Source organism: Aquarana catesbeiana, linkage group LG01, assembly GCF_042186555.1.
Source record: "Aquarana catesbeiana isolate 2022-GZ linkage group LG01, ASM4218655v1, whole genome shotgun sequence".
NCBI classification, from domain to species: Eukaryota; Metazoa; Chordata; class Amphibia; order Anura; family Ranidae; genus Aquarana; species Aquarana catesbeiana.
Genome location: NC_133324.1, coordinates 175,190,652 through 175,214,781, shown reverse-complemented (window position 1 = coordinate 175,214,781; position 24,130 = coordinate 175,190,652). Strand labels below are relative to the sequence as shown.

The 24,130-nt window shown below is 41.8% G+C and overlaps 1 protein-coding gene across 4 annotated transcripts in view; it reads right to left on the bottom strand.

The window, feature by feature from the left end:
- Positions 1–24,130, bottom strand: part of PAM (peptidylglycine alpha-amidating monooxygenase) — a 331,085-nt gene that overhangs the window by 181,473 nt on the left and 125,482 nt on the right. For all 4 annotated transcript variants that reach the window (XM_073624571.1, XM_073624572.1, XM_073624573.1 and 1 more), the window contains exon 6: positions 5,991–6,076. In XM_073624571.1, the coding sequence (XP_073480672.1) occupies positions 5,991–6,076 (86 nt within the window). The remainder of the gene's footprint in view (positions 1–5,990; positions 6,077–24,130) is intronic.

Sequence of the window (24,130 nt, the reverse complement as noted above, 5' to 3'; positions counted from 1 at the left end):
TTAAAAAACCCTAAAATTACTTAATTTAATCCTTAAAAATTCCCAGCAGTGAATCTGAGGTTGCATGCTCGCTTAAATTGAGCATCTTTTGATTAAGTGGGTTTTTTTATTATTATTTTTAGTCAAATATCTGAAACAAGTTTTTTTAGCCATTAGAAAGCTAGTTACTAGGGAAAAAATGTAAAATGCTTGGAGCTCGAAAATTGTAGCTTAAGAAGTTTGTGTACATTTTGAGCTAAAAGCTTCAGCAATACTACCCTGAGGTGTGAATGGGCACAACTGAAAACCATGGGAGTGTTTTTTGTTACAAAATGCTCAGGTGTGAATGGGGCCTGAACTTTGTTTCAGCTTCTAGGATCTTACAAGCACCTGGTATTTATTTACATTAGAAGACTGACAAGCTTCCAAGTTTCTGCTGCTATAGACAATAATGTGGGGAAAAAAAAAAAAAAAAAAAGATGTAATTTCTGTGCATCGGTTATAAACTTTAAAGATGAACTCCTTCGCAATGCTTACAGGTACAGAGGTGAATGAGTGCTTGTTGTAAATGGTTTTGACTTCTTTAGAAAAAAAGTTTATATTTCATGTGCATCATCTGGGCACAGGTTCACGTTAAGGTATGTTAGAATTATTTTCTACTCCATATTACTTATTTAAATAATTTTGGTTGAATTTGGCGCAATCATTAAAGTGACTGTTGTGCTGATGCAAGAGAATAAAAGCAAAAAAACTCTGTAAGCTTCCTCCAAGTGATGAACTCTAAACAGTGGTTTCAATCTTGCTTTAAAGCCATTTAATCCATTTACAATTACAAGCTCAGTTGGCAGCAAAGTACATAACTTGGCTGCCTTTAATTTCCAGTGTAAAAATAACAATTTACGTAAATTTTACAGGCAAAGTGAAGGGAAAAAAGCCCAGAACAATAAACTGTATGGCACACATTTGTGTCTCTTCATAGCATTAAGCCGAATGAAATGGATGGATACTGTTCAAGTTCTAATTGTGTTACAATGTATATTTATATGCTTTTATACACTGTACAGAAGAATCAGGCATCACACCAAATGTCTAGTTGGAACATATCTATCTATTTTACCACCTAATTAGCAAGGTGTTGTAACAGAATCACAACATCATTTCTCAGTTTTGCAAAACATTGTTATGGTTATTCCAATAAAGCATCCTAAACTTTTTTCTAATTACATTTTTCAACCTTCTTAGCATTTGTTTTATTGTGGGTGCCTTTTTAAACTTGAGACTACAAAATTCCCAAAACTAAACTGAACAAATATGAGCTGTAAAAATTAAAATACAATACTGTTAAAAAGTAAATAATGCCTGAGGGTCCGCACATGCTCCGACATTGAGCAGGAATGTTCTTTGCATAATGAGCTCACCCACGCTAGTGAAGCACAAGAAGTAGGACATTTTCATAAGCTAAAGTGTGTATGACACCTTGAAGTGACGACTTTGACCTTCTACTGCCAGTCTGCCCTGTATAGTTTAAACACAGGTATCGCATTAAAGTGGATGTAAGCCCACTCTCATACTTTCAAAACTACTGCCATAGTGGTTATCTATAAGGATATACATGCCTCCTGCATGTATCCTTACCTGTCAAATGTCTCCCCTCTGTCTGTTATGAGGCCCTGAAAAACTGCAGATTCTGTGGGAGGGTCTGTTGTCTGGAGCTCGGTGGGTGGAGTTGTGATGTCAGTACACTCCCCGCGTCAATATGCATTTTCTCCTGTGTATTTCTTAGACTGAACTCCTGCTATGATCACTGACATCCAGTCAAAACCCAAAAAAGTCACCACATGACTTCAGCATGCCCAATCATGCTGAGGTGTGGAGCAGCCAATCCTGGGAGAGCTGGAGAAGAAAGGAGGAGGGGATCTGAAGTACACAGAATGTCTCTCTCAGGCTCGTGCACGAGATATGTAAATCACCGGTCACTCACAGCAAGGGGGAGAAACAGACTCCTATTTCTCTGTCTGTTTTTATCTCACTGAAAAAATATAAGAGGACTGCTCAGAGCTGGAAGAATCACGCTTACATCCACTTTAATGGTGCATTTTACATTTACATATTGCATAAAGGTAAAGAGAAACTACACTGCCCCCACCTTCCTCACTTTTATGATTTGTTTAATCCTTCTGAACTTTATGTTGGATTCAAATACTCTTGTGCCCTGTGGATCCAGAGCTGTTCTGCTGTGATCCAGGTCCTATCCTCTTTTGTGATATTAGAGGGAGCTCATCTGCCTCTTCTGGGTTCAAGTATTCAGGCAGCTGGCCTTGATCATGCATGCCAGCTTCTCCCACTGGCCGCTATGTGTCCTTGCTTATGTTGCCTCCTAGGATTGCAATAAGGATATCCAAGCAGACTCCCCAGCTCCTGCTTATACTTACCCAAGTCCGATCTCGATCTGGCGACATGCCTGAGAGCAGCAGCTTTCTTGGGCCTCTTTCTTTCCCCACTGGACACAGAGGCTGTCCATCACAGCCAGCGAGCAGACAGCGGGGGGGGGGGGCGTGGATTGGAGCTGCGCTTTTTGCGTCAATGAACACAGAGTCCTGTTTAAGAGTGAGCCTGCATGAGTGCCCCTATAGCAAGCGACTTGCTATGGTGGGCACACGGCAGGGGCGAGGAGCGGAGAGTGCCTACGGGGGACCCAAGAAGAGGAGGATCAGAGCTGCTCTGTGCAAAACCACTTTGCACAGATCAGAGAAGTATTACATGTTTTTTATTTTTAAAATCACTTTAAGCGTAGCAAGCATACACCTAAACGTTTTGCACTGCATTTAAAGGATAACTGTACTTCAAGAAAACATTAGCTCATTTTCCATATTCAAGGGAACCAACAGCTTTGAAAGCACAAGGAGATAAAAACATAGGTAAAAGCTTATAATTGCAGAGTTGTCATAACAGACTTAGCCCAGTGTACATTGTTTTGTGTACAGTCATTTTGTCTGCATCAGCACTGTAACTGCTGCTAAGGATAACATCTGCTCATCTTACTCTATTCATTTAATATCTTCACTGCTGGTTTACACACTACATCTCTTTAACCACTTCCCGCCCGGCCTATAGCAGAATGATGGCCGGGTGGTGGTTCAGTTATCCTGACTGGGCGTCATATGACACCCAGTCAGGATAACAGCCGCCGTGCGCCCGTGGGGGCGCGCATTGCGGCGATTGGTGGTGCGGTGTGTCAGTCTCCGGCGGAGGCTCTTTACCATGTGATCAGCCGTGTCCAATCATGGCTGATCACGATGTAAACAGGAAGAGCCATTGATCGGCTTTTCCTCACTCGTGTCTGACAGACGCGAGTAGAGGAGAGCCGATCGGCGGCTCTCCTGACAGGGGGGGGTCTGCGCTGATTGTTTATCAGTGCAGCCCCCCTCAGATGCCCACACTTGACCACCAGGGAAGCCCCCAGCATGTGGATGGCCAGGTACATCCCCCATGGCCATCCACATGTGAAAAAATATGCCCAAAATGTGCCAATCAGTGCCCACAAATAGGCACTGACTGGCACCTCTGTGGCACATTACAAAACAGGGATGCCCAGCAATGCCACCCATCAGTGTCCATCAGTGCCACCCATCAGTGCCCACCTATCAGTGCCCATCAGTGCCACCCATAAGTACCCATCAGTGCCGCCTACGAGTGCCCATCAGTGCCACCTCATAGGCACCCATTAATGCAGCCATATCAGTGCCTGTCATTGAAGAAGAAAGCATACTTATTTACAAAAAAAAAAAAATAACAGAAACAAAGAAAAAAACTTTTTCAAAATTTTCGGTCTTTTTTTATTTGCAAAAAATAAAAATTGCAGAGGTGATCAAATACCACCAAAAGAAAGCTCTATTTGTGAGAACAAAATGATAAAAAATTTGTTTGGGTACAGTGTAGCATGACCGCGCAATTGTCATTCAAATTGCGACAGCGCTGAAAGCTGAAAATTGGCCTGGGCAGGAAGGTGTCTAAGTGCCTGGTATTGAAGTGGTTAACCAAGCCCTAGGATTGAAGTGGTTAACCAAGCCCTAGGATGCCAGACAACAAATTGTGAAAAGCAGAGTGCACATCTAGAGGTATCCACTTTGCTGTCCTTGTTCTTAAAAGGGGTTGTAAAGGCAGAAGGTTTTTTTCATCTTAATGTATTCTATGCATCAAGATAAAAAACCTTCTGTGTGTAGCAGCCCCCCCCCAGAATCCCCCAATTACCTACCTGAGCTCCTTCTCTCTCCAGCAATGTCCACAATCCCCTCAGCCATCCAGTACCCTCATCCTGATTGGCTGAGACAGAGCAGTGACGCAATTGGCTCCAGTGGCTGTCAAAGTCAGTCAGCCAATCAGGGGAGAGAGGGGGCAGGGCCATGTTCGGGGCTCCATGTCTGAATGGATACATGGAGCTCCGACTCGGCTTTGGTGACAACCTGTAGCAAGCTGCTGGCTGAGGGGCACTCAAAAGGAGGGAGGGCTAGGAACAGCAAAGAGGGACCCGAGAAGAGGAGGATCGGGGCTGCTCTATGCAAAACCAACTGCACAGAGGAGGTGAGTATAACATGTTTGTTATTTTTTTTTATTTTAAAGCGAGCCTTTACAATCACTTTAATGCATTCTATGCATTAAGATAAAAAGCCTTCTGTGTGCAGCAGATGCCCCAGCACCACCTATTACCTGAGGAACCCCTCTGTCCAGCGATGTCTACGTATGTCTCAGCCATCAGAGTTTCTCCTTCCTGATTGGCTGAGACACAGCATTGACTCCCACTGCTGTCAAAGTCAGCTAGCCAATCAGGGAAGGGGGGAGGGGCCGGGTCAGGGATCCGTGTCTGAATGGACAAAGGGAGCCGAGACTCATCTTGGGTGTCCCCATAACAAGCTGCTTGCTGTGGGGGCACTGAACAGGAGGAAGGGGCCAGGAGCACAGAAGAGGAACCTGAGAAGAGGAGGATCGGAGCTCCTCTGTGCAAATCCACTGCAACAAAGCGGGTAAGTATAAAATGTTTATTATTTTTATAGGAAAAAAAAACAAGACTTTAGAATAACTTGAAGCGGCACCTGTTATTCTGCAGCTACACTCATGCAGGGCTACCAGCTCCTTGCAGTTTTTGATCTCTAATAACTACATGAGTACTAGTTCCATCAAAAATCTTTTTTGGTTCTTGGCCGTGAAGACATAGAATCAAACAAAGAATCAAAAGTAAAGATCCCTTTCATTGTTCTAAATACTTATGTGTAGGTACAATGCAGAATTTGACAGGCTGAATGCAAACAACGTTTACAGTGGGCCTGAGACAACATCTTTGAAAACATAGGAAAAGATAAGACCTTATAATTGCATTGATGTCCCTAAATATATTTCAACACCTAATGCATTTTAAAAGTATAAGCAACCTTTAAAGTAGTACAACCACTTTTACCTACAGGTAAGCCTATATTAAGGCTTACCTGTAGGTGCTTGAAATATCTTCTAAACCTCCACGATTTAGGAGATAAATTACAAAAAAGCCGAGCGTCGATGACTACAGCGCATGCACCGATGTCTATGGCGCATGCGCATCTTAGAGAGGGCATATTGTGCCGTTTCTAATTGGGGTCAAGCCATGACTGGCGGCTCCCACTAGCATGCACGGAGTAACGTCACACGACTCCGGCCAGTCACAGAGCCGGAGTTCGCGGCCCGGAAGGAAGAGAGGTGAAGATGGACGCTCACTGCTAGTGGGGACAGCAGTGACATCACAGGCTTTGGTTTCAGGTAAGTGACACATAATAGGCTACTATGCGATGCATAGTAGCCCATTATGCTTTACCTTTGCAGGGAAATAAAGAGGAAGTAAAACCCATCAGGGTTTACTTCCTCTTTAAAAGGTATGCTCATTTTGGATTAAAAGTAAATAAATTAAATAATTTATCTTTCCATACTGAAACATCACAGTATTGATAGCAATTACATTCATAATACAAGACTCAGTAATCTACCTTTTGGAAGCTTGGTCGGGGGGGCATTCCTAGCCCATGCATACATGATACTAGATTTATCTGTACAGGTCCCAGCACCACAATCCCTGGAAAAAAAAAAGAAAACATTAAGTATTGTTTATCAAAGTTAAGCCAAGACAGCAATAGCGGTACACATTTATAATATTACTGAACACTGTGGGACTTGAGACTGGAAGCAAATGCAAAATATATGAAAGATGGAGTGTAGCGTAAACATATTGGTACTGAGAAAAAACTGAGAATCCAACTGAGACTCTTGGCACAGGACACCAGCAAGCACAAATAATCTCTCTTCTGATATACATCTCTAATTCATTTATCTGCCTGGAACGATTTCCAGGCTTCTACTTACAACCCACGCCCTCTTTTAATCAAAGCTATAATTAGATCAGATATTGGCTAACATGCCATTACTACATAGCTGGCATTTACCTACAATACTACAGTTTTTGTATTAGCGGGTAGAGCACTTGGCAAATTTCCATGAATTAAGAAGAGATCGCCATCATTTGTGTTTTCTTTCCTAAACCATAGTGTAATGTACAAACACTATTTTCTATTTAAAAATCGCTTATAGACAGAATGACAAAAAACTGGAGGAGAAAAGAACAAAGGTGTTGAAACCCCTTGTAGCCAATCAGAAGTCTTTATCTTTCCATAAAATTATAGGTGAATGCTACATAGTTACATAGTAGGTGAGGTTGAAAAAAGAAACACGTCCATCAAGTCCAACCTATGTGTGTGATTATATGTCAGTATTACATTGTATATCCCTGTATATTGCAGTCATTCAGGTGCTTATCTAATCGTTTCTTGAAACTATCAATGCTCCCTGCTGAGACCACCGCCTGTGGAAGGGAATTCCACATCCTTGACGCTCTTACAATAAAGAACTCGCTACGCAGTTTAAGGTTAAACCTCTTTTCTTCTAATTTTAATGAGTGACCACGTGTCTTGTTAAACTCCCTTCCGTGGAAAAGTTTTACCCCTATTGTGGGGTCACCAGTACAGTATTTGTAAATTGGAATAATTTCCCCCCTCAAGTGTCTTTTCTCTAGAGAGAATAAGTTCAGTGCTCGCAACCTTTATTCATAACTAATGTCCTCCAGTCCCTTTATTCGTTTTGTTGTCCTTCTTTGTACTCACTCCATTTTCAGTACATCCTTCCTGGACTGAAAGTGAGTAGATTGCATTCATATTTTTGCCACCCAAATGCATTATTCTACATTAAACCTCATTAATGCCATGTAGTTGCCCACCCCATTAATTTGTTCAGATCTACTTGCAAGGTTTCCACTCCCGTTCTTTTGTCAGCTTTATGAACTCAAGATAGTTTTCCCAGACTTCACAAATTAAACATTTTGTTTTGTTTTTTAAGCCACTGCCAGACTTTTTAGTTTATCTCTGGACTTTAGAACATGATTACACTTTTCCTCTTATCTTTTTCCAGTATTCAGAACAGTAGTTCAGTGTCTCTCTTAACTGTCACTAAACATGTTCACATCTGACAGTTACTAAAGCAAAGCATTAAAGTGGATCTAAACCCACTGATTTAACAATCTCCAAAAAGTTACATTCAAGGCAGGCCTTGAATGATAATGGTTTCAGTTACTAGCATGCCTGTGTTGGCTCTCAACCGAACTGTCAAGCCATCAAATGGCTGGTGTCATAGCTGATCGTATGTGCAGCACCATGGCGACTGCAGATCAGAGTCTAAGATGGCAGTCTGAAAATGTTTAGTAAGGCAGCACAGTCTGTTACAACTCCATAAGGCAAAATGTAGAAGAAATTTTGCACATGGCTAGAATGGTGAAATTGATAATGGAAGCAGAGGGGATATCACAAAAGATTACTAGAGAAACGTTTCTGTAATCATCAGTTGTGCGGTTGCTGTCACGTTCTAGTGAGTTGCAGTTTGCCACAGACAGGTTTAAAATGACAAGCACAAAATTCTGTTTGGATTTTCAGCTTAAGTTCCACAATATCAAAAGTAGGGTCTGCAGGCGGGGGGGCTTGTCTGAATCTGGAACCCTCCTTTAACAAGGGGACCCCCAGATCCTGCCCCCCGCATGTGTACATTGTACCCGTACCCAATCACCAAAAAAAAAGTGTCTAAAAGTAAAAACCACAACAGACAGTTTTTGACAATTCCTTTATTATCCACTTCCATACACACCTATAGTCATTTGACGTCCGCAGGAACACCCCCCGGGGGCCGGAGCGCGGCGATCAGGCGTGTCCCTCGAGACACAGCCCATCCCAGATAAGTGTAAAGAACCAATAAAAACTGGCTCTTTATCACGTGACCGGCTGTGTCCAAATCACAGCCGTTCACAGAATGTAAACAAACCGCGGTAACGTGCTGCTACTGGGTTCTCCTCCTCACACACCGATCGTGCGTGAGGAGGAGATTACAGTGCACACAAATCACACTGATCCCCCCAGTAATAAAGAGGACCTGTCAACAGCCCATCTGAGTACCCGAGTACCTGTCACCAGCCCATCAGAATACCCATGTACCTGTCACCAGCTCAGGCTGTGTAAAAGTCTCACATACTCGGGACGAGTAGTAGAATGTATTTTGGGGTGTAAATTTTGCTATGTACATGCTATGTGTTAGAAATATCTAATAAATTGACCACTTTCTGTAAAATATATAAATAAAAAAATAATAAGTTTTTATTTTCTTTCCACAGACTTGTGGAAAAAAAATGAACCGTTACAAAAGACTCATTATGCCTCATAGAATATACGTTGGGGTGTTTGCTTTCCAAAATGGGGTCATTTTATGGGTAATTCCATTGTCCTGGTTCTCCAGGGCCTTCAAAAGTATAATAGGTAGTTAGAAAATTTTATGTGCAATTTATGCTCCTAGAACGCCTGACGGTGCTCCCTGCACGTTGGACCTCTCTATGTGGCCAGGCTGTGTAAAAGTCTCACACATATGGTATCGTCCTACTAGGAACGAGTAGCAGAATGAATTTTGGGTGTAACTGGAATTATGCATATGCTGTGTGTGAGAAATAAAACTTATGAAAATTTAGTGAAAAAAAAAAAAAAAAAAAAAATCTTTCTTAACCACTTCCCGCCCTATAGCGGATTGACTTCCGGGAAGTGGTTCTGTTATCCTGACTGGACGTCATATGACGTCCAGCAGGATAACATGCCGCGGCGATCGGTGGAGCGGTGTGTCAGTCTGACACACCGCTACACTGATCTTGGTAAAAAGCCTCCGGCGGAGGCTCTTTACCACGTGATCAGCCGTGTCCAATCACGGCTGATCACGCTGTCAATAGGAAGAGCCGTTGATCGGCTCTTCCTCACTCGCGTCTGACAGACGCGAGTAGAGGAGAGCCGATCGGCGGCTCTCCTGGCAGGGGGGGTCTGCGCTGATTGTTTATCAGCGCAGCCCCCCCTCAGATCACCCCACTGGACTACCAGGGATGCCACTAGGACCACCAGGGAAGGGGCAACGTGGATGGCCAGGTATGTACCCCATAGCCATCCACATGTGCCCAATCTGTGCCAATCAGTGCCCACAAATGGGCACTGATTGGCACTATTATGTCCATGATCTGCCCAGCAATGCCCAGATCTGCCCAGCAATGCTCTATCAGTGCCACCTGTCAGTGCCCATCAGTGCCACCTGTCAGTGCCCATCAGTGCCACCTGTCAGTGCCCATCAGTGCCACCTGTCAGTGCCCATCAGTGCCACCTGTCAGTGCCCATCTGTGCCCATCTATCAGTGCCCATCAGTGCCACACATAAGTACCCATCAGTGCCACCCATATATACCAATCAATGCCACCTACGAGTGGCCATCAGTGCCGCCTATGTGTGCCCATCGGTGCCACCTATGAGTGCCCATCAGTGCCGCATACCAGTGCCACCTATCAGTGCCCATCATCAGTGCCCGTTAGTGCCACCTCATCAGTGCCACCTCATTGGTGCCACCTCATCGGTGCCCATCAGTGCCGCCGTATCAGTGCCCATCAGTGCAGCCATATCAGTGCCCATTATTGAAGGAGAAAGCGTACTTATTTACAAAAAAATTTAACAGAAACAAAGAAAAACTTGTTTTTTTTCAAAATTTTCGTTCTTTTTTTATTTGTTGCGCAAAAAATAAAAACCGCAGAGGTGATCAAATACCACCAAAAGAAAGCTCTATTTGTGGGAACAAAATGATAAAAAATTTGTTTGGGTACAATGTAGCATGATTGCGCAATTGTCATTCAAATTGCAACAGCGCTGAAAGGTGAAAATTGGGCTGGGCGGGAAGGTGTCTAAGTGCCTGGTATTGAAGTGGTTAATTTTCCCAAGAATTGTTGGAAAAAAATACAACTTAAAAAAACTCACCATGCCTCTTACTAAATACCTTGGGCTGTCTACTTTTCAAAAAGGGGTCATTTGGGGGGTATTTGTACATTTTTGACATTTCAGGGCCTCAAGAAATGAGAAAGGCCATCAGTACATCAGGTGTGATCAACTTTCCTTTGCACCATAGCTTGTAGACTAACTTTCACACAGACCAAATAATATACACTTATTTGGGTTATTTTACCAAATATATGTAGCAGTATAACTTTTGACCCAAATTTATGAAAAAAAAATTACTTATTTGCAAAATTTTATCATAGAAACTAAAAAAAAAAGTTTTTTTTTTCTAAATTTTCGTTCTTTTCTCACTTATGTCGCAGAAAATAAAAAAAAAACAGTGTTGATTAAATACCACCAAAAGAAAGCTCTATTTGTGTGAAAAAAAATTGATAAAAATGTTGTTTGGGTACAGTGTTGCTGACTGGGTAATTGGGATTCAAAGTGCAAGAGCACTGAAAGCTGAAAATTGGTCTGGGCAGGAAGGGTGTATAAGTGCCCTGTATTGAAGTGGTAAAAAAAAAAAAAGTTTCCCGTCATGCCCATCCATCTTCAATCACGCTTCCCGACGGACACAAAAAAATAAAATATTTAAAAATCTCTTCTCTCGATGGGAGGTCACCCGGCGACTGCTGTCTCTTGGCTTAGACAGCTGTTATATAGGCAAGGGCGGGGCCACTCTGTGACGTAACTGAGTGACCCGCCCCCTTCTGACGTCATGTGACGTCAGAGGGGGCGGGGTCATCCAGTCACATCAGTGGGTGGCCCCGCCATCCTGGGGGCAAGGTGCTTTGGGGGAGACCCCAAAGCACCCACCCAATGTTGAGGGCACGTGGCCTGGTATGGTTCAGTAGGGGGGGGGGCTCGCTCATCCCCCCCCATCCGGACCTCCAGGCTGCATGCTCGGATAAGGGTCTGGTATGGATTTTGGAGGGCCCCCATGCCAATTTTTTTTTACACTTTGGCGTGGAGTTCCCCTTAATATCCATACCAGACCGAAGGGTTCTCGCATGTTATGTAGAACTTCTTGCCGTGGTGTGGTGTTCTGGTGCAAACCAAACCCGGGGGGGGGGGGGGGGGGGGGTGGGGGGGGGGGGTGGGTGTTGTTCGGCCCATCCCTAGTCAAAAGTAAAGAGTTAAATGGTGGAGGGAATCAAACTGGAACACGGTAGGGAAGTATTTGAGAAGTCACCATCTACCACACAGAAGACTGGTCTCAAGTAAGCCCTGTATGAACTCCAGACAGTCAGACAGCCACTTATCAAACATATCCACATACAATATGTTCATTGTTCAGATTCCCATTTAATCCAAATAATCACATTTGTCATCTCTTGGGACCCCCTGTCCCAACACATTACTTGCCACTTTGGACATAAGTGCAGATCCAGTCTGAGCTTCTCGATTCCCTCTAGTAAATGGTATGCATGTTCAGATAAGAAGAAAGGTGATGGTGTGAGTGGGAGTTGCACTATTTTTGAGAATCTACCAAAAATGCCCACAAACACAAAAATATCTTCACACATTCCAGATAGGAAAGGACCTTGTTTCTGTAGGCACTTTGTCTCCAATCCTTCCCTGGCCAACACTTCTTGAGGGAAACACAGAAATTGGGCTGGATATTCCCGGGCAATTACTATTCTTTTCCATAGCCAGTGCTGAGGTCATCCTTCTGCTCTCCAGCTACCCTCTTCCATAAGCAGAAGGCTTTTGGTTAATCAGCTTATGGGAAGCTGTGACAATTAAGACTGACCTTGCCAGCTATGCATTTTACTAAATTTTTTAAAAACACCTTAGGTTGTGTTCAAATCATTTGTGCCTAGTAAGGATCCTAGAACTGGTTTCATCAGCAATAGATCGGCTTTAGCGGCCAGTGGGGAAAAGGGCGATAAGACGGTGTATTTTACACAAGCAAAAACCTCACACATAAGCACATCAACCTTCCTTATTCACACGTTAACTTGGTTTTGCTGAAAATCAATAAAAAAAAATGCAGGTCAAAATAATTACAGAAATACAAATTGCACCTGACAGGGATGGAAAAAAAAAAAAGAAAAAAGCAACATGTGGCCATCAAAATGATCCATCTTTATCTCCTGCACCACTAAACACTTATCCTGAAGAGAGTGAGAATCATTGCCGTTAACAACTGACATGTTAAAGAAATAACAACTCATTTCAGTACAGACTCTCTATCCACGGGCATATACAGAAACGATTACTAGGTATGAAACCCCCCAAGGCTAGGAATGTTGGCATGCAGAGGAAAACAATCTTCAAAAGGTTCACTATATTTACTCCCAATGTAACCAAAAGGTACTGTAAGATGTAGTTATTTAAAAGCTGTGTGTACACAAGGATTTACGAGGGCACAGTTTATGATGCAGATTTTTGGATATTATGGATTTTGCCACACAAAGGTTTAATCCTATAATCAGTGACACATAACTGTATGTGGGGGTTGCTGAAAGTAGTAAGTGCAAACATCTGGATATGTCTGCACATATATGCAACAGCCTCCAAAACAATTCTGTTGGGTGAACACGGTGAGGCAGCAGCGTGGATAGGAAGCAGGCAGGGCAAGGTCCAGTATCAGGCCAAGGTCAGTAGCAGGGGAACAGAATTTCAAACAATTTTTTGTTTCGTTTGTATTGTGCCAAAGATTGCCCTGTGCCTTCCCACCTCCTGAAGGTTATCATGCACACCTGAGACGCTGAAGGAGGCATCTAAGATAACATGCAGCACAGTTTCTAAGTGGGTAGCGATTCCGCCTAGCAGCACTAGGGCCATTGGTTTAAATCCCAATCATGGCACTATCTACATGTTCTCCCAGTGCCTGTGTGGGTTTCCTCCGGGTACTCCAGTTTCCTCCAACACTCCAAAGACACAGTTAGTGTTCAGATCACAGATACCAGGGTGCCATGACGAGGCTCTGTGGCTTATGCATGCGTTTGCAAATGCGTGCGGACTAAACCCCTGCTTTTAACGCATACTGTTAGAGAGGTTGTTAATTCGGTTGTCTGTGAGCTGGTTGGCAAGTAGGCTTGGATTTTTTTCCTGGGCATTCCCCAGGCTTTGCTGTTACCTGTTTTAGCCTTCCAATGCCGCTTACTGCGATAGCCAGCTATAGATGATTTAATAATGTAATTTGGATCCATCTAATAGCAGGGCAGTTCACAGCCCATATAGTACTTTCAGCACGGGAGGTGTTGCCATCATGCCCACAGTCTCCCTTATCAAGCTATTGTGTGGATTTAATCTTTTCTGGTGTCTGTTACAGGTAAGTTGCCCTATGGCTCTCAGTAACTGTTTGGAGAAGATACAAATATGGGCCATTTTGTCAAATCATGTCAAGCAGAACACAGAGGGAGCAAACAGAAGATGAGCTTCCCACCTTAAGAGCTAAACGTAATACATATGAATGGAAAATCACTTTAATCACAGAGGTTAAACAGTAATTATCTCCCAGGGAATAGTGTATGATCCAGCAGCTGCGAGCTCCTGCGTTTGATGCAAAGTGTGAGGCAGAAATCCATGACTTGATTTCACAGATCCAACACGTCATTGCTCTAGACACACTATTAATAAAACTATATAGGCATAGCCCAATTAAGATCTTTGATGATGTTAGAGAGGAAGATGGAGACAAAGTATTACGAATGTGTTAACCTTTAAGTGGGATAAATTTTTCTGTGTAAACATCATTCATTTGCATACGGGTCATACATATTAAAGTAGTAATTTCAAATGTCAATAAATAATGCATATGATTATATTATTTGCTTCTGTTCCAGGGATTCTTTGCTAGACATGGGCGGGGGGAACGCAATAGCATACATTACATCAGAATATAAACACAAGCCATAATAAGTCAGAAAAACGAATTTACTAAGTGCAAATGCAAAGCGCCAACATTCATCATATCCCTCATTCAATAAGCTTACTTGTGTTTCACCCTCTGAAATGGATATATCCCAGCTTAACAGCATTACAAGAGGGAAACAGATCTATGTGCTTAAACAGAGTGACTAAAATAACAAAAAAGAAGGTTAATTGGTGCAGACTCCGGAGAAAGAATGATGGTGCCAATTAGATTTTTCCTTCCTTTATTTTAGTTTATGGTGGAACAATTAAAGGAGGAATCAATCTGACTGGATGTTATGGCCACTATAGGTACTTGAAACCTAGTGTGGAGAAAGTCTGGCTGGCCGCATTTCCATAAAATCACCTTTATTGATATAGAAAAATCACAACATGATTAAGCACCAAGAACGTAGTGAAACACTTTAGCTGTATGCTATATTCCTCATGTGTGTATTGTGGATTCTCGTTTTCTACATCAATAAAGGTGATTTTATGGAAGTGTGGCCAGCCAGACTTTATTCTGGTTCAATATTTTTACTGAAATGTATCAGAAAGAACATAAATGTGATCAATATCTGCCATACAATAGGACATAGGAAACAGACTTGAATGAGTAGGTACAAATGTCAAAACAATGTTAACATACATGCATGAACAATGTAACCTCTTCCAAGAGCTTCATATAAAAAGGTAAGGAGAATTGTCCACCCCCCAGACACCCCATCTGGGAACAAATTGTGTCATGAGGGGAAGACAACACCACCAATTCCTAGTGTCTTGTTCACATATTATTAAGCATATTTAATTGTGCATAACCATATGTGTAACTTTTCAGGTAAGGTAAACCCTTCATAATCGAGACTGAATCGAGACCAGGCTGTAGAAGTAGTCAGCCAGACTTTCTTCACACTAGGATTCCTGTAACCAGCAGCCATTATTGTGCAGTGGCGGTGGAAACAGAGGAGACTCACCTGGAGCAAGGGCTGCAACAAACAATTATTTTTATAATCGATTAGTTGACGGATTACTGTTTCGATTAATTGAATAAAATAATAATTAAAAAAAAAAATGTATTCTTGAATATCTGTATGCAACATGCATGGTAAATAGAAATAACCAGCTATATGGTTAGGCAACAAAATATCTAAGAATAACAGACAGGAGAGATATACAGTATCTAACAAAAGTGAGTACACCCCACACATTTTTGTAAATATTTTAATTATATCTTTTCATGTAACACTGAAGAAATTACACTTTTCTACAATGTAAAGTAGTGAGTGTACAGCTTGTATAACAGTGTATATTTGCTGTCACCCCAAAATAACTCAACACACAGCCATTAATGTCTAAACCGCTGGCAACAAAACTGAGTACACCCCTAAGTAAAAATGTCCAAATTGGGCCCAAAGTGTCAATATTTTGTGTGGCCACCATTATTTTCCAGCACTGCCTTAACCCTCTTGGGCATGGAGTTCACCAGAGCTTCACAGGTTGGCACTGGAGTCTTCTTCCACTCCTCCATGATGACATCACGGAGCTGGTGGATGTTAGAGACCTTGCACTCCTCCACCTTCCGTTAGAGGATGCCCCACAGATGCTCAATAGGGTTCAGGTCTGGAGACATGCTTGGCCAGTCCATCACCTTTACCCTCAGCTTATTTAATAAGGCAGTAGTCTATGGAGGTGTGTTTGGGGTCGTTACGATGGAATACTACACTGCGGCCCAGTCTCTGAAGGGAGGGGATCATGCTCTGCTTCAGTATGTCACAGTACATGTTTGCATTCATGGTTCTCTCAATGAACTGTAGCTCCCCAGTGCTGGCAGCACTCATGCAGCCTCGGACCATTACACTCCCACCACCATGCTTTACTGTAGGCAAGACACACTTGTCTTTGTACTCCTCACCTGGTTGCTGCCACACACGCTTGACACCATCTGAACCAAATAAGTTTATTTTGGTCTCATCAGACCACAGGACATGGTTCCAGTAATCCAGGTCAATAGTCTGCTTGTCTTCAGCAAACTGGTTGCGGGCTTTCTTGTGCATCATCTTTAGAAGAGGCTTCCTTCTGGGACAACAGCCATGCAGACCAATTTGATGCAGTGTGCGGCGTATGGTCTGAGCACTTAAAAGGGTGACCCCCCCACCCCTTCAACCTCTGCAGCAATGCTGGCAGCACTCATATGTCTATTTCCCAAAGACAACCTTTGGATTTGACGCTGAGCACGTGCACTCAACTTCTTTGGTCAACCATGGGGAGGCCTGTTCTGAGTGCAACCTGTCCTGTTAAACCGCTGTATGGTCTTGGCCACCATGCTGCAGCTCAATTTCAGGGTCTTGGTAATCTTCTTATAGCCTAGGCCATCTTTTTGTAGAGCAACAATTCTTTTTTTCAGATCCTCACAGAGTTCTTTGCCATGAGGTGCCATGTTGAACTTCCAGAGACCAGTATGAGAGAGTGAGAGCGATAACACGCCATCTCCCCATTCATACCCGAGACCTTGTAACACTAACGAGTCACATGACACCTGGGAGGGAAAATAGCTAATTGGGCCCAGTTTGGACATTTTCACTTAGGGGTGTACTCACTTTTGTTGCCAGCGGTTTAGACATTAATGGCTGTGTGTTGAGTTATTTTGGGGTGACAGCAATTTTACACTGTTATACAAGATATACACTCACTACTTTAAAAATTGTAGTAAAGTGTAATTTCTTCAGTGTTGTCAATTGAAAAGATATAATAAAATATTTACAAAAATGTGAGGGGTGTACTCACTTTTGTGAGATACTGTATATGCTATTAGAGGTTGAATCTGATAGATATCATCAGACTCAAATAAAAAAAAAAAAAAGTAAAAATACCTAAAATCGCTGCTTTGCAGATCTTCAGGCAAATTTTTCCTTTTTATTTTAGTTTTAAGAACATTTGCTCGATTTTCTAATCATTAGTGGGATCAAATTGGCCTTAGTTTTCGACCACAGTGATGGGAAAATTCAAAGAAGCAGAATTTAAAAAATCCTCAATCGAAAAAAATTTTTGGACAGTGTATGTTTTTTGTTCAGAAATTACATAAAATTTTAAAATTGAATGTTAAAAACAGGTGTCATTTTCGAACGACATTCGTCCATTCATTGAATGTACATAAAGTTTTCGCACGCATATTCTCATCTGAAAATCAATACCTGAATGGCCAGCATAAGATATTTAGTAGCAGCAGCATTCTTTATCACCTGTCATGATGAGGTTAAAAAAAAAAAATCTAAAATTAGCCCTTTTATAGTACAAAAACAGCAGATAATTATCTACTATAAGGGGTTAATTTATACAGTGAAAAGTAATTTATATATAGTTACATAGTTACATAGTAGGTGAGGTTGAAAAAAGACACAAGTCCATCAAGTCCAAATGTGTGTGATTATGTGTCAGTATTTCATTACATATCCCTGTATGTTGCGGTCATTCAGGTGATTATCTAATAGTTTCTTGAAGCTTTCAATGCTCCCCGCTGAGACCACCGCCTGTGGAAGGGAATTCCACATCCTTGCCGCTCTTACAGTAAAGAACCCTCTACGTAGTTTAAGGTTAAACCTCTTTTCTTTTAATTGTAATGAGTGGCCACGAGTCTTATTAAACTCTCTTCTGTGAAAAAGTTTTATCCCTATTGTGGGGTCACCAGTACAGTATTTGTAAACTGAAATCATATCCCCTCTCAAGCGTCTCTTCTCCAGAGAGAATAAGTTCAGTGCTCGCAACCTTTCCTCATAACTAAGATCCTCCAGACCCTTTATTAGCTTTGTTGCCCTTCTTTGTACTCGCTCCATTTCCAGTACATCCCTCCTGAGGACTGGTGCCCAGAACTGGACAGCATACTCCAGGTGCGGCCAGACCAGAGTCTTGTAGAGCGGGAGAATTATCGTTTTATCTCTGGAGTTGATCCCCCTTTTAATGCATGCCAATATTCTGTTTGCTTTATTAGCAGCAGCTTGGCATTGCATGCCATTGCTGAGCCTATCATCTACTAGCACCCCCAGGTCCTTTTCCATCCTAGATTCCCCCAGAGGTTCTCCCCCCAGTGTATAGATTGCATACATATTTTTGCCCCCCAAATGCATTATTTTACATTTTGTAGTTGCCCACCCCATTAATTTGTTCAGGTCTTTTTGCAAGGTTTCCACATCCTGCGGAGAAGTTATTGCCCTGCTTAGCTTAGTATCGTCTGCAAATACTGAGATTGAACTGTTTATCCCATCCTCCAGGTCGTTTATAAACAAATTAAATAGGATTGGTCCCAGCACAGAACCCTGGGGAACCCCACTACCCACCCCTGACCATTCTGAGTACTCCCCATTTATCACCACCCTATGAACACGCCCTTGTAGCCAGTTTTCAATCCATGTACTCACCCTATGGTCCATGCCAACGGACCTTATTTTGTACAGTAAACGTTTATGGGGAACTGTGTCAAATGCTTTTGCAAAATCCAGATACACCACGTCTACGGGCCTTCCTTTATCTAGATGGCAACTCACCTCCTCATAGAAGGTTAATAGATTGGTTTGGCAAGCACGATTCTTCATGAATCCATGCTGATTACTGCTACTGATATCATTTTTATTACTAAAATCTTGTATATAGTCCCTTATCATCCCCTCCAAGAGTTTACATACTATTGATGTTAGGCTAACTGGTCTGTAATTCCCAGGGATGTTTTTTGGGCCCTTTTTAAAAATATTGGTGCTACATTGGCTTTTCTCCAATCAGCTGGTACCATTCCAGTCAATAGACTGTCTGTAAAAATCACCTGACTGAGTTCCCTAAGTACCCTCGGATGCAAGCCACCTGGTCCCGGTGATTTATTAATGTTAAGTTTCTCAAGTCTAATTTTAATTCCGTCCTCTGTTAACCATGTAGGTGCTTCCTGTGTTGTGTCATGAGGATAAAAACACTGCAGTTTTGGTTACTGAAGCCCCCCGATTAACTCGTGAATACTGAGGAGAAGAATAAATTCAATACCTTTGCCATCTCCCCATCCTTTGTAACCAGATGTCCTTCCTCATTCTTTATGGGGCCAATATGGTCTGTCCTCCCTTTTTTACTGTTTACATACTTAAAGAATTTCTTGGGATTTTTTTTGCTCTCCTCCGCTATGTGTCTTTCATGTTCTATCTTAGCCGTCCTAATTGCACCCTTACATTTCTTATTGCATTCTTTATAAAAAGTCTAAATGCTGAGGATGATCCCTCCACCTTGTATTTTTTGAAGGCCTTCTCCTTTGCTTTTATATGCATTTTTACATTGGAGTTAAGCCATCCAGGATTTTTGTTCGCTCTTTTAAATTTATTACCCAATGGGATACATTGGCTAATGCCCTTATTTAATATGCTCTTAAAACAAACCCATCTCTCCTCCGTAATCTTTGTTCCTAATATTTTATCCCAATTTATGCCTTTTAGCAAGGTTTGTAGTTTAGGGAAGTTGGCTCTTTTGAAATTCAGTGTCTTTGTGTTCCCTTCATGTTTCCTATTTGTGTGATTTATACTGAAACTAATTGACCTGTGATCGCTGTTACCTAAATTGCCCCGTATTTCCACATCTGTGATCAGGTCTGTATTGTTGGTAATCAGTAGATCCAGTAATGTTTTATTTCTAGTTGGTGCGTCTACCATCTGACCCATAAAATTGTCCTGCAAGACATTAAGGAACTGGCGAGCCTTAAATGAATGCGCGGTTCCCTCCGCCCAGTCTATGTCTGGATAATTAAAATCCCCCATTATGATAACACTTCCCATCCTTGCTGCTAATCCAATTTGTGATAGGAGATCCGTCTCCACTTCCTCCCTCAGGTTAGGGGGCCTATAGCATACTCCCAGTATTATTTTCTCCTTAGCTTCATCCCTTTGGAGCTCTACCCATAAAGATTCCACCTCCTCTCTAGCTCCCTCAGTGATGTCATCTCTCACATTCACTTGTACATTATTCTTGATATATAGGCATACCCCTCCCCCTTTTTTACCCTCTCTATCCTTGCGGTATAGGGTATACCCTTGAATGTTTGCCAGCCAATCATGAGAGCTGTTGAACCAGGTCTCTGAAATTCCCACAAAATCCAAATCCTCCTCGTACAACAGTATCTCTAGTTCACCCATCTTGTCCGCCATGCTCCTGGCATTGGTGAACATGCCACATAGTTTAGACCGGTCGCATATTGTCCTCGTATTGGGTGTTTCAAGATTGCAACTAGGACTTGCTACTATACTTGTGTTTTTGTGCTTTGGTTAACCTACCACTAATGCCCCCAATACTACCCTCTGGAATATCTTCCGCGCTGGCTATCACTGTCTCTGGACCCTCCCCCCCCCCATCGCCTAGTTTAAAAACCCCTCTAACTTTTTGGCCATCTTCATTCCCAGCAGATCTGCACCCTCCTCATTTAGGTGCAGTCCGTCCCTTCTATAGTACCGGTTACCGACTTAGAAGTCGGCCCAGTCCTCCAGGAACCCAAACCCCTCCTTACTATACCAGCTCTTCAGCCACTTGTTTACTTCCCTAATCTCCATATATATATATTTATTATATTATACTATACATATATAAATTATACACACATATACCCAGATGTCAGATATACCGGGTATTAACTAAGAGACAGACATGAAGCTACACGAAGGGTGGAGGGGAATCTTCATCTTTTATATTAAAGTAGTATAAAGGCTGAGATTTTTTTTTTTTGCATGGATATAATCATTTTAAATATAATGCGCAATATTGGTAAACCTTTTGTTTAAATTTGTTTTTAATGCCTTATATTACATCCAGTCTATCAGCCTCCAGCTTCTCTGAGTCATCTTTCCTGCACAGAGCCCTTAAAGTGATTGCAAACATTGGATTTTTTTTAAACAAACTCATCATACTTACCTGCTCTGTGTAATGGTTTAGAGCAGCCGTGAACCTCCTCTTCTGGGGTACCCCACTGTGATTTTACGTTCTCCTGCCTTCAGAGTGCCCCTGTAGCAACCTGCAAAGAATAGTACTGAGTGCACCTATAGCAAAATAAAAAATCTTCTGCCTTTAGAATCACTCAGTTCCTTCTCCTGCCCAGGACTACATGTCTCACAAGGCATTGCTGCGCACATAAGTTTTCAGGCACTTAATGATATGTATGGATGATGTACTGACAGTGTGTTGAGCTGTTTATGTGTTGCACTGTATTTTCTGATGTGTAAACAAATCATGCATTCTATATGCAGGTCAACTAATCCGCCATTATTTTCAAAATTGATTATGTTGATTAGTTATTTCAGCCCTACCTGGAGCAGTGTTTTACACTTTCTGCGGTACTTGAAACCTATAAAAAAGTGCACAATAGCTCTATGCATCACATTTGGTGGGAATGCCCCAAAATTAGGACTTTTTGGATAAGGTGTTTTTGGGTGCTCCGTAAGTTGATGGGGCTCCCTATTGCACAACAACCCCATCTCGCACTGCTTAATGATCTGCCGCCTGGCTGGCCACGCCCAATGAAACATTTGGTTTATTTTAACCTACTGGCATCTAAAATCACTATAGCAGGAGCATGGAAGACACCTTCAGTATCCTTTCGACAACTAAAACACAAAATCTCTTGGATAACGATTTATGAGATGGTTGCTAGCATTGTTAATGATTGGTACAGTATGTTTGAATGGACTGGGGAACAGTGGGCGACATTTGTACATACATGTTCCCCTATTTTCAACACCCGGTTCCATGTAGTTTCTTGGCTTCTCCTCTACACCCTAGGACTCCTCCCGCTTTCAGGATACACCTTTTACATTGGCTTATCTTCTTTCTTCCTCCTTTTTCCTTCTATCCCTCTTGACTTACTTTCTCTATTTTATGACAGCCATTTTACCATTAGTAATGTGGACCAGGTGGTGAACATTACTAATTTTTAATGCCTTGACGGGCCTTCTTGATAGTCTTTTTGTTTTCCTTTTCTTTTTTTTCCCTCAGTATAATTAAATAGTGTGAATGGTTTAGTCAATGTACCCTTTAAAATTCTGCAAAATTACAAGGCACCCTATTCTAAAATGTTAATGAAAGATATCACATTAATATCTACACAAGTAGAACACCCAAAGTTAGAGGTAACTCATTCTTCCAAACCAAATACAATTTTTTTTATATGTTCTCTCCGGTTTTACGATCCTATGTGTCTAGATCATGACTATTGGGCCACTGTTACAATTCTTGTATTCTTCAATTCCATTTTGAATGCTTGTATTCTGCACTAAGTTGGCTGATTTTGTAAGGTCAATTTGTTAATGTTCTTAACGTGGGAATAAAAAAAAACGTTTTTAACGTACAAAAGCGCACGTAATTTTATTTTGTAATATCTTGCCTGAATTAGCTACTGAAAGTCTACCAAAATTGAACGCACAAATTCAGGCATCCATTTTTGCAAACGTCAGCCCCACACTTCAGCATTCAACTTTGATGCAAAGGTAACAGACATCACAAGCACTTGTGGCATACACTATAAAGAGTAAGGACCCAAAACACTGCGTTAGTCACTAACTAGTTTCACGGTCAACAGCAGTTGTCAAGCTACTGTATAAGACAAAATCCTTGCTAAAGAGTTTCAGCTTCTCTGTCATGATAGGTACGTGGTAAACAATTGGGATCAAGAACATAAAGCTATTGAAAAAAAAAAATTAACATTCAATACAGCGTCCGTTGCAACCATCTCCAGGTCATGCTCATCTTGAGAAAAAGAAAAGGCTTTTGGCAGCATGCATGGAATTATATGGGCAATCTTTTGGAGAGATTAGGTACTGGGGAATGACTGAAAGCTTAGATCCTCTGCTCAAGCAATGCTTTACACATAATAGCACATGGCAGGGATCCACTAACCCTGGATAAACCTTCCAACATACACCGCATCTAAATAAAGTACACAGTACATAACACTTCATCTTTAGCTGATAATTGGGTTTTGTTTTATTATATAACCTTTCATCCTTCTACAATTCCCACTCCAGGGAAGAGAACATTTTGCTCAAGCTCTCTATCTTATAGTAGGAATAGTAAAAATCTTTACTTGGTTTACATCCTATCCTTTTGATTCACTTCACAGATCTTTTTTGACCAGACCTTAAAAAGCTGAAGCTACTTATGGTTTATAAAATCATGATAACATCCGATGGTCAAAGGCAAATAAGTATATAAGTGTACAGTTTTATTTATGTTACCAGCAGAACCTATGTACTTGAAGTTATCAACCCTTGGGAAGTAGTATATGTAATAGATTCAGACCCCCTCCACTGAAATCAAACAATGCTCCACATAATATATCTATTCCTATGACATTCTTCTAGCAACTTTTTCAGCTGACGAAAGCATCTTTCAAACCTTCCATACTGCAGGGCATTAGGTTTACATACAGTATTTAGCGAAGGCCAAGAGCTGCGGTATTTTTATTTTATAGAATATAATTCCTCTAAACTGAATACCTAAAAAAAAAAAAAATACATATTGCTGTCACGAATTCGCCCGCCCACGGCGACTAACTAACCGTGATGTGCGTTCCGTGACCGGGGTATATGAGGAACTAAGGGAATAAGGGGGAACTTATACTGCGCATGTAAGACTGGCTGCGGTACTTTCACAGCCTACACTACCTTTGGCCACCACTAGAGGGAGACTCCACTCCAATCCAGCTAGCTGACCACACACAGGCAGATACAAATCTTACATACAATCTGGTGCACTCTAAGGGTTGGGGAGCAGTCTAGCAATTACTATACACTTCTAGGGTTCCTCCAGCTATCCTGCAAGCTTGAACCCCGGTGTTAATCACTCTTCCCACTGTCCCCACACCCACACACACAACGACA